Genomic DNA, 15,526 nt, shown 5'->3' with positions numbered 1-15,526 from the left:
AAAAATATTTACAGTAAGTCTTTTTCTCTGAAGATATAATCTTACCAACACTTTACCATTTGGTGAAGTTTACAATATGCAAATTCAAACAATGGCAATTGGAGCCTATTTTGATAACAACTCTTTCCCAAGTTTAGTTCTATAAATAGTGGACCAATCAAGTGCATTTTCCTCAGTGTCATAAATGTCTTGCAATGAATGAAAACTCATTCACTGAGTTCCATATGAAAACTCATTATATGAAAATAAGATACAACACCTTATTTCCCCCAGAATATGAATATAGGTGATGTTTATATTAATCTATCTTCATAAAATTGTACTTATTAGAGGAAAAACAAATTTTTGACTACCACAGATACTTGAAAAGTACGTTTGGTGGTAGGGGTCAATTAAATAAATATTTATTTTGGAAAAATATTATAGAGCATGAACCAAACTCAGGCTATACTTGAAGAACAAAGACAAAATACACTTCAAATTAAGAGACCAACAGAGTGATGAGTGATGGCCGATAAGTTATCTGACACATTATAATGTCAGATAACAACACACCAAGAGTTAGTGAGGAGTATTTTCATTTTTTTATTTTCAGGTATCCTAAATGATGGAACACATCTATGAATGCAAACCTGAATTGTGCTATTGATGGAGTCCAATCCCAAGAAAGGGGAATTCTGAGTTAGAATTAAATATGGTATTGTTATGCAGCATTATCCTGAGAAGTACACACAATCTAAAGGGTAAGACTTTGACTGTGGTACAAGAGGTTGGACTTTCTTAAGATACATCCTGACTCACACTTGTCCCTGACTTGGATGACATCTCATCATTATTTTGGTTTTCTACTTTCCTTCGATTTTGTCCATATCCACTTTATGAGGAAAAAGTGTTGTTAGAGGAAATGTTTTCAGAAAATGATGTTTTCTGAGACTCTGTTTTCATTTATAAATCAGGGATGGCTATGAGGATATACGAATATAAAGGTTTTCTGTAGTGTAATCATAAAATCAAGTTATAATTAAGTATTAAAATGGGAAAAAGGATAGTAGAAGGGGTAAATAAAAATAACTAGGAATAATTATAACTAGTGAATCTGAAAACATCCTGGATAACAGTGTAATATTACTATTAAATTTATTGATTGAGATAACTGTATTAGGACGTATAAGAGAATGTCCTGTTCTCACAAGGTATATATTTATATGTTTAAAGCCAGAAAGAAAAACAACAATACAGTATACTAACACATATATATGGAATTCAGAAAGATGGTAACAATAACCCTGTATATGAGACAGCAAAAGAGACACTGATGTATAGAACAGTCTTGTGGACTCTGTGGGAGAGGGAGAGGATGGGATGATTTGGGAGAATGGCATTGAAACATGAATAATATAATATATGAAATGAGTCGCCAGTCCAGGTTTGATGAACTATACTGGATGCTTGGGGCTGGTGCACTGGGACGACTCAGAGGGATGGTACGGGGAGGGAGGAGGGAGGAGGGTTCAGGATGGGAAACATGTGTATACCTGTGGTGGATTCATATTGATATATGGCAAAACCAATACAATATTGTAAAGTTAAAAAATAAAATAAAATTTAAAAAAAGTGATTCTAACTTTTAAATAAACATTTCTTCAACTTGCAAACAATTCATCAAAATATAGATTTTTAAAAGAGAGGAAGAAAAAACAGGAAGACATAATAGCTGATGAATCCAGGTGAAGGTGTATATGTATTCATCATATTATTCCTTTCATGTTCCTGTAATTTGAAAATTTTAAAACAAAAAATTGGAGGCTTGGTACTTCCCTGGTGGTCCAGTGGTTAAGAATCCACCTGCCAATGCAGAGAACATGGGTTCGATCCCTGGTTCAGGAAGATCCCACATGGAATGGAGTAAGTAAACCCATGTGACACAACTACTGAGGCCACATTCTAAAGCCCAAAAGCCTCAACTACAGAGCCTGCATGTCGCAACTACTGAAGCCTGTGTCTCTAGAGCTAAAGAGCTGCAACAAGGGAAGCCATGACAGTGAGAAGGCCATGCACTGCAATAAAGAGATAGTCCGTTTGCTGCAACTAGAGAAAGTCTGGGAGAAGGCAATGGCACCCCACTCCAGTACTGTTGCCTGGAAAATCCCATGGATGGAGGAACCTGGTAGGCTGCAGTCCACGGGGTTGCTAAGAGTCAGACACGACTGAATGACTTCACTTCCACTTTCCACTTTCATGCATTGGAGAAGGAAATGGCAACCCACTCCAGTGTTCTTGCCTGGAGAATCCCATGGACGGAGAAGCCTGGTAGGCTGCAGTCCATGGGGTCGCACAGAGTCAGACACAACTGAAGTGACTAAGCAGCAGCAGCAGCAGAGAAAGTCTGCAAGCAGCAATGAAGAACTAGCACAGCGAAAAAAAAAAAAAAAAAGGAGATTAAAGCCAGGCAGCCTGGGCATAAGTCCTACCTAGCTCTGCCAACTGGGCAAGTTACTAAACTTACTCTGCCTTAGCTGCCTAAATTCTCAGACTATAATATCATAATTATAAAGGTGGGTACCTCAAAACATTGATAGAGTACAAAATAAATCAGTACATGTAGAATTTACAGCAGATCAATAGATATTACCCATTATTACTAATGCTTCCAGTATGCTACTGGGGAAGAGTGGAGAAGAATTACCAATAGCCCCAGAATGAATGAAGCAGCTTGGCCAAAGCAAATATGATGCTTAGTTGTTGATGTGTCTGTTGATGAAAGTAAAATAAAATGGTGGAAAGAACAGTATTGTATAGGAACCTGAAATGTTAGGTCCATGAATCAAGGAAAATCAGACATGGTCAAGCAGGAGATAGTAAGAATAAACAATGACATCCTAGGAATCAGCGAACTAAAATGGTTGGGAATGGGAGAATTGAATTCAAATAGCCATTATATTTACTACTGTGGGCAAGAATCCCATAGAAGACACAAAGTAACCCTCATAATCAACAAAAGTCTGAAACACAGTACTTGGGTGCAACCTCAAAAATGAGAGAATGATCTCAGTTTGTTTTCAAGGCAAGCCATTCAACATCACAGTAATCAAAGTCTATGTCCCTACTACCAAAGTTGAAAAAGCTGAAGTTGATCAGTTCTGTGAAGACCTAGAAGACCTCCTAGAACTAACACCTAAAAAAGATATTCTATTCATCATCAGAGATTGGAATGCAAAAGTAGGAAGTAAAAATATACCTTGAGTAACAGGCAAGTTTGGCCTGGAAAAACAAAATGAAGCAGGCAAAGGTTGACTGAATTCTGCCAAGAGAATGCTGTAGTCATAAAAAATACTCTTTTTCAACAACACAAGAGACAACTTTACACATGGGCATCACCAAATGGTCAATACTGAAATCAAAATTATTACATTCTTTGTAGTGGAAGATGGAGAAGCTGTATACAATCAGCAAAAACAAGACTGGGAGCTGACTGTGGCTCAGATCACCAACCTCCCATAGCAAAATTCAGGCTTAAACTAAAGAAAACCATGAAAAACACTAGCCAGCCAGTTATGACTTAAATCAAATCCTGTATGAATTTGCAGTAGAGATAACAAATAGATTCAAGGGACTAGATCTAGATAACAGTGTGCCTGACGAACTATTGACAGAGGTACATAATATTGTGCAGGAGGTGGCAAACAAGCCATCCCAAAGAAAGAGAAAAGCAAGAAGGCAAAGTGGTTATCTGAGGAGGCTTTCTGAATAGCAGAAGAACGAAAAGAGGTGAAAAACAAGGGAGAGAGGGAAAGGTACATCAGATTAAACAGAGAGCTTTGAAGAATAGGTAGGAGAGATAAGAAGGCCTTCTTCAATGAACAAAGCTTAATAACACAAGAAAACAACAAAAGAGGAAAGACTAGAGGTTTTCAGGAAAACTGGAAACATCAAGGGAGCATTCTGCCCAAAGATGATCACAATAAAGGATAAAAGTGGCAGAGACCTAGTAAATGCTGAAGAGAATAAGAAAAGGTGGAAAGAATACACCAAAGACTATTAAAAAAAAAAAATCTTAGTGAACTGGATTACTACAATGGTGTAGTTAGTCACCCAGAACCAGACATTCTGGAGTGCAAAGTCAAGTGGGCCTTAAGAAGCACTGCTGTTAATAAAGCTAATGGACGCAATGAAATTCCAGAACTATTCAAATCTCTAAAGGACGATGCCATCAAGATTTTGCATTCATTATGTTGGCAAATCTGTAAGACTCAGCAGTGGCCACAGGACTGAAAAAGGTCAATCCTCATCCTAATTCCCAAGAAGGGTAGTACCGAGAATGTGCCAGCCATCAATTGTACTCATTTCCCAAGCTGGTAAGGTCATGTTTAAAATCATCCGTGCTAGGCTTCAGCATTATGTGAATCAAGAACTTCCAGACATCTAAGATGGGTTTAGAAAAGGAAGAGGAACTAGAGATCAAATTGCCAACATTCACTGGATTATAGAGGAAGCAAGGGAATTTCACAGAAACATTTATCTTTGTTTCATCAACTATGCTAAAGTCTTTGACTGTGTAGATTATGACAAACTGTGGAAAGCTCTTAGAGAGGTGGGAATATCAAACCATCTTACCTGTCTCCTGAGAAGCCTGTATGTGGGTCAAGAAGCAACAGTTAGAACCCTGTATGGAACAACTGATTGGTTCAAGATAGAGAAAGCAGTACGACAGGGCTGTCTGTTGTCACCCTGTTTGCTTAACCTATATGCTGAGCAAATCATGAGAAATACCAGGCTGGATAAGTTATAAGCCTGAATCAAGACAGGCTAGAGAAACATCAATAACCTCAGATATGCAGATAGTACCACTCTAATGACAGAAAGTGAAGAAGAACTAAAGAGCCTCTTGATGAGGGTGAAGGAAGAGAGTGAAAGAGCAGGCTTAAGACTAAATACTAAAAAAAGAAAAGAAAAAAAAAACCACTAAGATCATGGCATCGCACCCCATTACTGCATGGCAAATAGAAGGGGAAAAAATGGAAGTAGTCACAGATTTCCCCTTCTTTGGCTCCAAAATCACTATAGATGGTGACTGCACCCATTAAATCAGAAGATGATTGCTTCTTGTCTGGAAAATGATGACAAACCTAGACAGTGTGTTGAAAAGCAGAGACATTACTGTGCCAACCAAGGTCCATATAGTGAAGGCTATGGTCTTCCCAGTGGTCACATACGGTTGTGAGAACTGGACCACAAAGAAGGCAGAATGCAAAAGAATTGATTCCTTCAGTGTGGTGCTGGAGAAGATTTCTGAAAGTCCCTTGGATAGCAAGGAGATCAAACCAGTCAATCTTAAGGGAGATCAAGTCTGAATATTTACTGGAAGAACTGACACTGAAGATGAAGCTCCAGTCTTCTGGCCATCAGACAACTCACTGGAAAAGTCTCTGATGTTGGGAAAGATTGAGGGCAGGAGAAGAGAGTGTCAGAGGATGACAAGGCTGAATGGCTTCACTGATGCAATGAACATGAACTTGGGCAAACTCCAGGAGATGGTGAGGGCCAGGAAGGCCTGGCGTGCTGCAGTCCATGGGGTAGCAAAGAGTCGGACACAACTGGGCAACTGAACAACAATAACAACCTCTTAACATTGATAGAGTATAAAATGAATCAGTACGTATAGAATTTATAACAGATCAATAGATATTGTCCAATATTAGTAATGCCCTCAGCTAGCACCTCTTCCAGAGAAGGCAATGGCAACTCACTCCAGTACTCTTGCCTGGAAAATCCTATGGACAGAGGAGCCTGGTGGGCTGCAGTCCATGGGGTCGCGAAGAGTCAGACACGACTCAGCCACTTCACTTTCACATTTCACTTTCATACATTGGAGAAGGAAATGGCAACCCACTCCAGTGTTCTTGCCTGGAGAATCCCAGGGATGGCAGAGCCTGGTGGGCTGCCGTCTATGGGGTCGCACAGAGTCAGACACGACTGAAGCGACTTAGCAGCAGCAGCAGTGCCTCTTCATGTTATGCTCCATTTTCTTCCTTTGCATGTATCAGCATTGAGACCTTGTTACATATGCACAGGCTTGTTTTCCATCTTCTTCAAGAGAATTTAAGCTCCAACAGGGCAGAGACTTTGTCTCTTGATGACTGTGATAGCCCCAGAATCTGCAACACTGCCTGTCTAACACGCTCTCAGAAGATATTTGTTGGCTGTATGAATGAAGGCATAAATGAATCTCATTGTGTGACACGTCTGTTCCTATAAATTAGAAAATAAATCCATATAGATAAATAATTTTATATAACACCATTTTCTTATTAAGAATAAGTGTAAAAGGAATGTATTGTTATAACAATTAACTGGCTCCAAGATATCATAACATCACACTTTAAACAGTGGAAAGCACTGAAAAAGTTATTATTTAAGGAAAATGGATCAAATAATACTATGACTCAGGGAATTAAAACAGGGGCTATGTAACAATCTAGAAGGATGGTATGGGGAAGGAGATGGGAGTGAGGTCCAGGAGGGATAGGACATGGGTGTACCTATAGTTAATTCTTGCTGATGTTTGACAGAAAACAACAAAATTCTGTACAGCAATTTTCCTTCCATTAAAAAATAAATAAATTAAAAAAACTTTAATCTCAGTACAGAATACTTCAGATTGTTTTTGAACTTGGGAAAAAATAGAATATAGCAAAAATAATACAGAATATAGAAAAATAATAAACTGAAATGTAAGGCACTCTATCACCTTAAACATTTTCAAAATAATCTACTAAATGTACTGTATCTACCAACCAGGCACCAGCACCCTTCACAGGCAGTCAACATAGATGTCAGATAGTTTCTATATTTTGTGGAACCTTCTTACTTTTCAAAAAGAAAGGCTGGTGTGGGCTAGAATGAGACAGGGAAATGCAATCAACAGACAGGGAAGAGGTTTTACTAGAGCAGGACCAGCAGTAAAACAAGTCAAGGGAGAGCCCCTTCACCAAAACATAAGGCCCCAGGAAATGGACACATAAACTGTCCCACAGCAAGGACTGAACCACGTGATTCCTAATGCACATGCTGCTGATGCCCAGATTTCTGTGTCTTGGTTTTCCTCTGTGATGAGACATTTTGTTGTTGTTCAGTCACTCAGTCATGTCCGACTATTTGTCAGACTGCAGCACACTAGGCTTCCCTGTCCTTCACCATGTCCTGGAGTTTGCTCAAACTAATGCCCATTGAGCTGATGATATCATCGAACCATCTCATCCTCTGTCTCCCTCTCCTCCTCCTGCCCTCAATATTTCCCAGCATCAGGGTATTTTCCAATGAGTCAGCTCTTTGCGTCAGGTGGCCAAAGTATTGCAGCTTTAGCTTCAGCAGCAGTCCTTCCAATATATATTAAGAGTTGATTTCCTTTAGGATTGACTGGTTTGATCTCCTTGCTCTCCATGGGACTCTCAAGAGTCTTCTCTAGCACCACAGTTCAAAAGCATCAATTCAGCCTTCCTTACAGTCCAACTCTCACATCCATCCGTGACTACTGGAAACACCATAGTTTTGACTATATGGACATATGAGGCATACTTCTGTCCTAATAAAGATACTATCAATGTCGACCATTTGACTGTGTGCTTTCTTCCCAGTTTTGATGTAATAGACCATATACTTAATTCCATATCGTAGAATCTAAGCTGTTTTGTTTTTGTTTTTAGAAGCAACACTTCAATGATTCATTTTGAGAGTTTTATCTACTGTGATCTTTTAACCTTTGATAAAGTGCTTCATTTTCAGGTACATTCCTGTTACATTTGTGGAGTTGCCTTTGCACCCCAATCAGCACTAATTTCTGATGAACTTTTGTCAGTTTATAGTAAGTTAGTTAGTTTTCAGTATATGAAAAATGTATTTTCAGCATATTTTGAAAAATAACCAAGATGAGACGGGCAGCATCCACAGGACTGTATCCCTTCTGAATGTCCATCTCTCCCAAGGAAGAAGGAAGAAATAGAACTAGAGGACTTTAAAAGAGGAAACATAGCGGTTTCCTCCTACTCACTCTCAGGCCAACTCTGTGAGTTTGGGTTCACATGTCCAGTTTGGCATCATTTGTAAACTAGTAACTAGGGTTTTGAGTTCACTTAAAAATTGATCTCACTGATTTAGTGATACCTCTTAGAGTGATGGGGTTCCCAGGTGCTGCATGGGTAAAGAATCCTCCTGCCAGTGCAGGAGATACAAGATACGTGAGTTTGATTCCTGATTTGGGAAGATTCTCTGGAATAGGAAATGGTCATCCACTCCAGTACTTCTTGTCTGGAAAACTCCATGGACATATGTTTCTGGCGGAGTATAGTTACATAGAGGTTCGCAAAGAGTCAGACATGACTGAGCATGCACATGCATGCACTTAGAGTGATTAATCATCCCATTATTCTTTTTCTCTAGGAACGATTTCTTTATCACATTTGTATGTTTTTCAATGAAAGATTTGGTAGGTTTTCTTTAAAACAGTCATAAAGAAGCAATTCCTAGAGAAACACAATGATGGGATGATTTCTCCAAGCATTATCACTAAAGCTAACATGGTCAATCCCAGAAGCATACATCTAAACCACACACTTCACTTTTGAAATAAACTCATATTTATTTCTTTTTATAGAAACCTTCAAATGTACTTTAAATAAGGGTAGATCTTAGTATTATCTACCACTTGTACCACCTCATCATTTTTAGAATTTAGATTAGCATTGCCCCTCTGTCCATGGAACAATATGTTCTGAAATTCTAGACTAATTTTGCTACCTGAGAATCCATGAAAAAAGATCTCAAACTTGGAAACAAATAGGAAAATAATTAACTAGTACTTTTTTTTTTAAGATGTCATAATTTCACCATTAAATAGTCCTGTGAGTTCAAGATCAGCAGATCATCCTATCTTTTTTTTCACATTTGATGGTTAACTAATCTCCCCACCTCTTCTCTTTACAATTGCACTGTAAAAGACTCACAAACTTAAATGAAATCAGAGGTGTAATTCTTTTCAGGCAGGAAAAAGTGAAGCAATTGGCCCAACTTAGGAAAATAAAATCCCCACCGTTGCTGGAAAGCAGGGTGGGTGTGTAAAGACTGTGTGCTTACATCCTTCAGAAACCAGAATTACTGGATGGAAATTGTCAGACCTCCAAATCTGCCTGCTCACAGTCAAGCCTCGCCTACATATTACAGGTTTCAGAGCTTCCCTGGAAGGGTGACTCTAAATGACACACACAACAACTCAAAACATCACAAACAATCGGTCACTCAGATTTGCGCAATAGAAATTTTTTTAAAAGAAATACACCACACTTCTCTGAAATGAAAAGATCAATAAAACATCTAGCAGTTATTTTTTTCATGTCAAAAAGTATTTTTCCTATTTTTCTCTAAGAGTATTATAGTGTCTGGTCTTACATTCAGTCTTTAAATCATTTTGAGTTTATTTCTGTATATGGTATTAGGGAATATTCTCATTTCATTCTTTTACATGTAGCTGTTCAGTTTTCCCAGCAGCTGGGAAGAGACTGTCTTTTTGAAGAGACTGTCTTTTCTCCATTGAAAAGAGAAGAGACCATCTTTTCTCCATTGCACATTCTTGCCTCCTTTGTCATAGATTTGGTGACTGTGAGTTCATCTCTGGGCTCTCTAGACTGTTCCATTGATCTATGTTTCTGTCTTTGTGCCAGTGCCATACATCTAGAGTACTGAAGCTCTGTAGTGAGTTGACCAAAAAATTCATTTAGGTTTTCCCATAACATTTTATGTAACAAACTTTTTGGCCAACTCAGTATCTTAAATCAGGGAACCTGATTTCTCCAGCTTCATTTTTCTTTCTCAAGAGTGCTTTGACTATTTGAGGTTTTTTGTGTTTCCATACAAATTGTAAAATTTTTGGCTCTAATTCTATGAAAAATGTCATTGGTAATCTGATAGGGACTGTACTGAACCTGTAGATTGCTTTGGGTAGTATAGTCATTTTCACAATATTGATTCTTCCAGCCCAAGAACATGGTATATCCCTCCATCTGGTTGTGTTGTATTTGGTTTCCTTTGTCCGTATCCTATAGTGTTCTGAGTACAAGTCTTTTGCCTCCTTAGGTGGGTTTATTCTTAGGTATTTTATTCTTTTTGTTGCAATAGTAAATGGGATTATTTTCTTAATCTCTCGGACCTTTCGTTGTTAGTGTATAAGAATGCACATGCTTATTTTTTAAAAGCACAAGATTGAACTAGGTTCTATGAGAAATTAGAAGTCTGTCTACAGTTTAGATATCTAGACTTTCTGCCATCAGTAGAACTGATTTATAAAACAAGGGAAAATATACAAAGTACTTTGTATTAAAATACACAAGGCAATGGAAACTTAATAGTCAAAATTTTTTTCATTCAATGGTAAGGAAATTCAAAGAAGTGGGGAAAGGGGGAACATGATACAAATAACAGAAAATTCTCTAGAAAGAACCTGTCCACATAAAAAGTAAGCAAACGCTCTAGGGTTCTGTTAGCTGCATTCATGCTACAGCATTAAAATGGCATAATCACCAATAAATAATCATTATCACATTCCAGTTATATATTCTATCTTTATAAACACTTTCCTGTGAAACTGCATAGCATTTTATTGGTATAATCTGTCACATTTTTAAGTTAATAATGAAAAACTACTATTGTCTCCACATCATGGATGTTTCCTAAGACCAGAGGAATAAAATGAACATTGCAGGGTAATTAGGGTAATTGATTCACCAGGTCACTAGTGGAATTTGATCCCACAGCTTTAACATCTAATTTAGTGTTCTGCTAAGGACAAGATAATGTATCTAGTTGCTCACAGTATTAGGGGAAAAGCAAAAATAGAAACATTAAGCATTATATTGTTGGTTTTCATAACCATCATCAATACACACATTTTAAGTGCACTCATGTCATCAGAATTTTCCTAGGAGGTAAACAAAGTCAGTTAAACTGATAAGCTCCCTTTAATTACCTGCAATGTTAAAAATGTATATACACATATACTCATACTTACACATTACAATTAATAAATTACCTCTTCTAAGACTTTCCACAGTTCCACATCCATATGATCATTAAAGGGATCCAGATTTTTCCTCATTGTTCCAGTAAATAAAACAGGTTCCTAAATGCAACAAAATAGTGAATGTTTTTACCTTAACCTCTTTTCATTTTATTCCAGTGCTTACAGGACAGAAATAAAATATAAAATATCAAAATTCACTGTGATCATTAATAATAAAGTTTCAAATGTATATTTACAAAATAGTATCTCTAAAATAATTTCCCATTGTACAAAGCATGCTACAAAATATCCTCTGGACTATTGAACACTAACAGAAGGTAGTGTTGAAGAAGCTTTTTCATATTAAGAAAGAAACTGAAGAATAGAAAGGAAGATTTGTTTGTTTGTTTTAATTTTATTTGTTTTTAAACCTCAAACACTGTATTAGTTTTGCCAAACATCAAAACCAATCCACCACAGGTATACATGTGCTCCCCATCCTGAACCCTCCTCCCTCCTCCCTCCCAACACCATCCCTCTGGGTCGTCCCAGTGCACCAGCCCCAAGCATCCAGTATTGTGCATCGAACCTGGACCGGTAACTCGTTTCATACATGATATTACACATGTTTCAATGCCAGTCTCCCAAATCTTCCCACCCTCTCCCTCTCCAATAGAGTCCACAAGACTGTTCTATACATCAGTGTCTCTTTTGCTGTCTCAAACACAGGGTTATTGTTACCATCTTTCTACAAGCAACTCCTACAGCTCAACTCCAGAAAAATAAATGACCCAATCAAAAAATGGGCAAAATAACTAAATAGACATTTCTCCAAAGAAGACATACAGATGGCTAACAAACACATGAAAAGATGCTCAACATCACTCATCATCAGAGAAATGCAAATCAAAACCACTATGAGGTACCATTTCACACCAGTCAGAATGGCTGCTATCCAAAAGTCTACAAGCAATAAATGCTGGAGAGGGTGTGGAGAAAAGGGAACCCTCTTACACTGTTGGTGGGAATGCAAACTAGTACAGCCACTATGGAGAACAGTGTGGAGATTCCTTAAAAAACTGGAAATAGAACTGCCTTATGATCCAGCAATCCCACTGCTGGGCATACACACTGAGGAAACCAGAAGGGAAAGAGACACGTGTACCCCAATGTTCACCGCAGCACTTTTTATAATAGCCAGGACATGGAAGCAACCTAGATGTCCATCAGCAGATGAATGGATAATAAAGCTGAGGTACATATACACAATGGAGTACTACTCAGCCATTAAAAAGAATACATTTGAATCAGTTCTAATGAGGTGGATGAAACTGGAGCCTATTATACAGAGTGAAGTAAGCCAGAAAGAAAAACACCAATACAGTATACTAACACACGTATATGGAATTTAGAAAGATGGTAACAATAACCCTGTTTGTTTGTTTTAAGTACCTTTCTGGTAATGAATATTTACTTAAACACACACACACAATGATGATATAATTATTTGAGAAACTTTACATCAAGATCTACATAAATTAACTGTCAATCCTGGTGTGATGCTGGGAAACATTAAAAGCATGATTAGTTGAGGTTTGTGCCTCAAAGCAAAATTGTGAACTATTTTCAAATTGCAATGAAGAATAAACTAGGATATTTTCTCCATTTGGTAAAACAGTATTCTGGGATGGGGACTCTCTCAATAGGTGTGAATGAACATCCCCACACATGCAAAGAGAAGTCAGCTCCTGGGGCCTGTGGCTCCTCTGTCCATGGAGAGAGATTCTGTGTTCCTGCACCAGCTGGTCCCACGTTCTCTCACCTGTACATCAGCACAGAATGCCTCAGAGAGCCTCGTTACTAACTTCAAAGCCAGGAGGACCTAAAACCCACTGTGACCTGTATCATAATAATATTATTTTAATTTAATAGCTCCTCTTATTTATCTATTTTAGGAGGAGCCACAGGTAAATTCCTCTGGAAATGCATCCCTCTTCTTGTGGCTCAGATGTTAAGAGTCTGCCTGCAATATGGGAGATCTGGGTTCAATTCCTGGGTTGGGTAGATCCCCTGGAGAAGGAAATAACATCCCACTCCAGTGTTCTTGCTTGGAATATCCCATGGATGGAGAAGCCTGGCAGGCTACAGTCCATGGGGTCACAAAGAGTTGGACATTGACTGAGCGACTTGATTTTCTTTCTTTTCTTTCTTTCTGTGTTTAAGAGAGAATCTTGTACATAAGCTCATGTAGGCCATTTAAGTTTCTTATGGAAGTCTCTAGTAAGCGAGGACACAGAATATGAGCAGCAGAGAAGAGCCCAACTGGCTCTTTTCAACAAAGGGGGCAGAACAATGGGATGCACACGTGTAGGAATAAGAGGAGACTTGATTCTTCCACAAGTGCCCGGGAACTGGTCAGAATCACCATGTTCAATTCCTGCCTGGCCTTAGAGCTGTTCTGTTCCTCATCATTTCACAAAAGCCTGAGAAGGAAAATGAATATAGATATTTCTTCACTCCAACCATGAAGAAGAATGTCACTCGGAGCGCCTCCCACCTCGTCTTTCCCTATTGTCTTAGTTTTAAGTCTTGTAAGAGAGAAATGGATGCAGAAAACACATGGTAGGCCATCAAAAAAAAGATGTACCCCTAAGTAGAATCCAAAATTAAAAAGACATTATAAGGGGAGCTACATTTGCACATTGTTGAGCAAGCAGCCAATATGCTTCTAAAGCACTGAAAATCACTGGTCACAGGATGTTTCAAAATGGTTACTGAATTGAACTGAAAAATCACAAGAACCACATTTAAGGCCTCCTTTAAAACTCCGGAATTTAGGACCAAAGACTAAATAACCATCTAAGCAATGGTGAGAGTTCCTTGTCAGGGAATAATCATCATTCTACTTCAGATTTTTAGAAAACTTTTTATTCTTTGTAAGATTGCGACATGCAGGCAATTTCTCTTCCTTTAGCTGTTTCCATTAGATTTACACAAATGACGTCGCCAGTAGAGAGGAGACTGGTCTGTGATATTCCTCCCTTTCCTCTGACTCTTTTCCACCTTCCCTCCAAGGCTCTAAACTATGGCAGGATTTTACTCTGGGGCCCAAAACAAGAGACTCTTCAAGCATTTCTGTTTGAGGAGATAAAGGGCTTGAAAAAGGCCAGCTTAAGTAACCAGCTTTGAGCTCAATTGGGAAAAGTGAGATGGGGTCTCTCTGCTTACAATGATGACAAGAATGCTTCTTTGCCCATCCTGGCTTACACGACCTGAACACTTTTTCTCTCAGGTTCCTCTCATAAAGCAAATTCACATCCTGTTAAGACGTCTAAGGTATGAAGCATCCACCTGGTTTTCAAAATATAGTCTATTAAAGTGCTATCTAAGATAGTCTATGAAAAAAATCAGCTTATTATTTTTTTAAGTTCTTATTATTTATCATTTTTATTTTTTTATATTTTATTTTTATTTTTTTTTACTTTACAATATTGTATTGGTTTTGCCATACATCAACATGAATCTGCTACGGGTATACACGTGTTCCCCATCCTGAACCCCCCCTCCCACCTCAGCTTATTTTTTAAAGACCTTTCTTCCTTCCTTAAACAATGAAAAGTGTCACAGTATTAGCACATTTGTGAAGGGCAGTTTTGGTGATTCAGGAGACCAGGCACAGTGTCCTCATTTAAAACTCAGTCACCAATTACATAATTAGAACCTTTTTTTATTGTCACCTTCCTCACCTTCTTCTCTTGGGAACACTCTTTGAAGGGGATGAAGTTCTTTAAAGACTAGAGGACTAAAGCAGGATTCTTTGCAGAAAGAGGAGTCCCTCACTTCTGAGCCCCTGACCAGCGCCTGCAGCTGCTTCAGACTGAGCTTTCATCAGAGCCCTCAGACACTATGTAGGCCTTAAGGAGGTTCTGCTAATTATCACCAAACCACTGCTGAATGTCATACAAAAAACAGAAACTAAGCATTTCCCATTGTAATAATGGTCCCCACTCAAGTCTCTACCATCAATCTAAAAGGATATATTGAGAATTATGAATGTTTATTTTGCAGTATTAAATGGAAGATATAGTTTAGTAAATAAGACTATTTCTCTTTGCTAAGACATTTCAAAATCAGTAAAGTTTTAATTGAAACTTGCTGAATAAAAAGAATGACTAAATAAAAGTTTAACTGATTGAAGTTATATTTTTCTTTAAAGCTGGCAGGCAATTTTTGATCAATCTGATTAATATGTCAGTGTTGTATGAATAGTGTTCATTTCAGTTTCTACTCATTCTACTTCCAACATTTGCCAAATAAGAAACCATTATCTTCAAAAGGTATTAAATGTGCCCACAGTAAACATATACCGCAAGGGCAAATAAGGGTCAAATGAATGATCATTTCTGATAGATATTATTAAATTACCCACCTCTAAGCAATAAAGTTAAGAAATTAATATTATAAATAAGTGCAGGCAGA

General features: G+C 38.0%; 1 protein-coding gene across 1 annotated transcript in view; it reads right to left on the bottom strand.

Moving 5' to 3' along the window:
• The window catches only part of LOC129624644 (ATP-binding cassette sub-family C member 4-like), a 182,120-nt gene that overhangs the window by 13,040 nt on the left and 153,554 nt on the right, over nucleotides 1-15,526 (bottom strand). Inside the window, exon 27 of the mRNA XM_055542797.1 lies at nucleotides 11,078-11,167. Coding sequence (XP_055398772.1) covers nucleotides 11,078-11,167 — 90 coding nt within the window. The remainder of the gene's footprint in view (nucleotides 1-11,077; nucleotides 11,168-15,526) is intronic.

This window comes from Bubalus kerabau, chromosome 12 (genome assembly GCF_029407905.1).
Source record: "Bubalus kerabau isolate K-KA32 ecotype Philippines breed swamp buffalo chromosome 12, PCC_UOA_SB_1v2, whole genome shotgun sequence".
Classification (NCBI taxonomy): domain Eukaryota; kingdom Metazoa; phylum Chordata; class Mammalia; order Artiodactyla; family Bovidae; genus Bubalus; species Bubalus kerabau.
The sequence above is the reverse complement of the archived record's forward strand: the minus strand, read 5'-3'. Positions and strand labels throughout refer to the sequence as shown.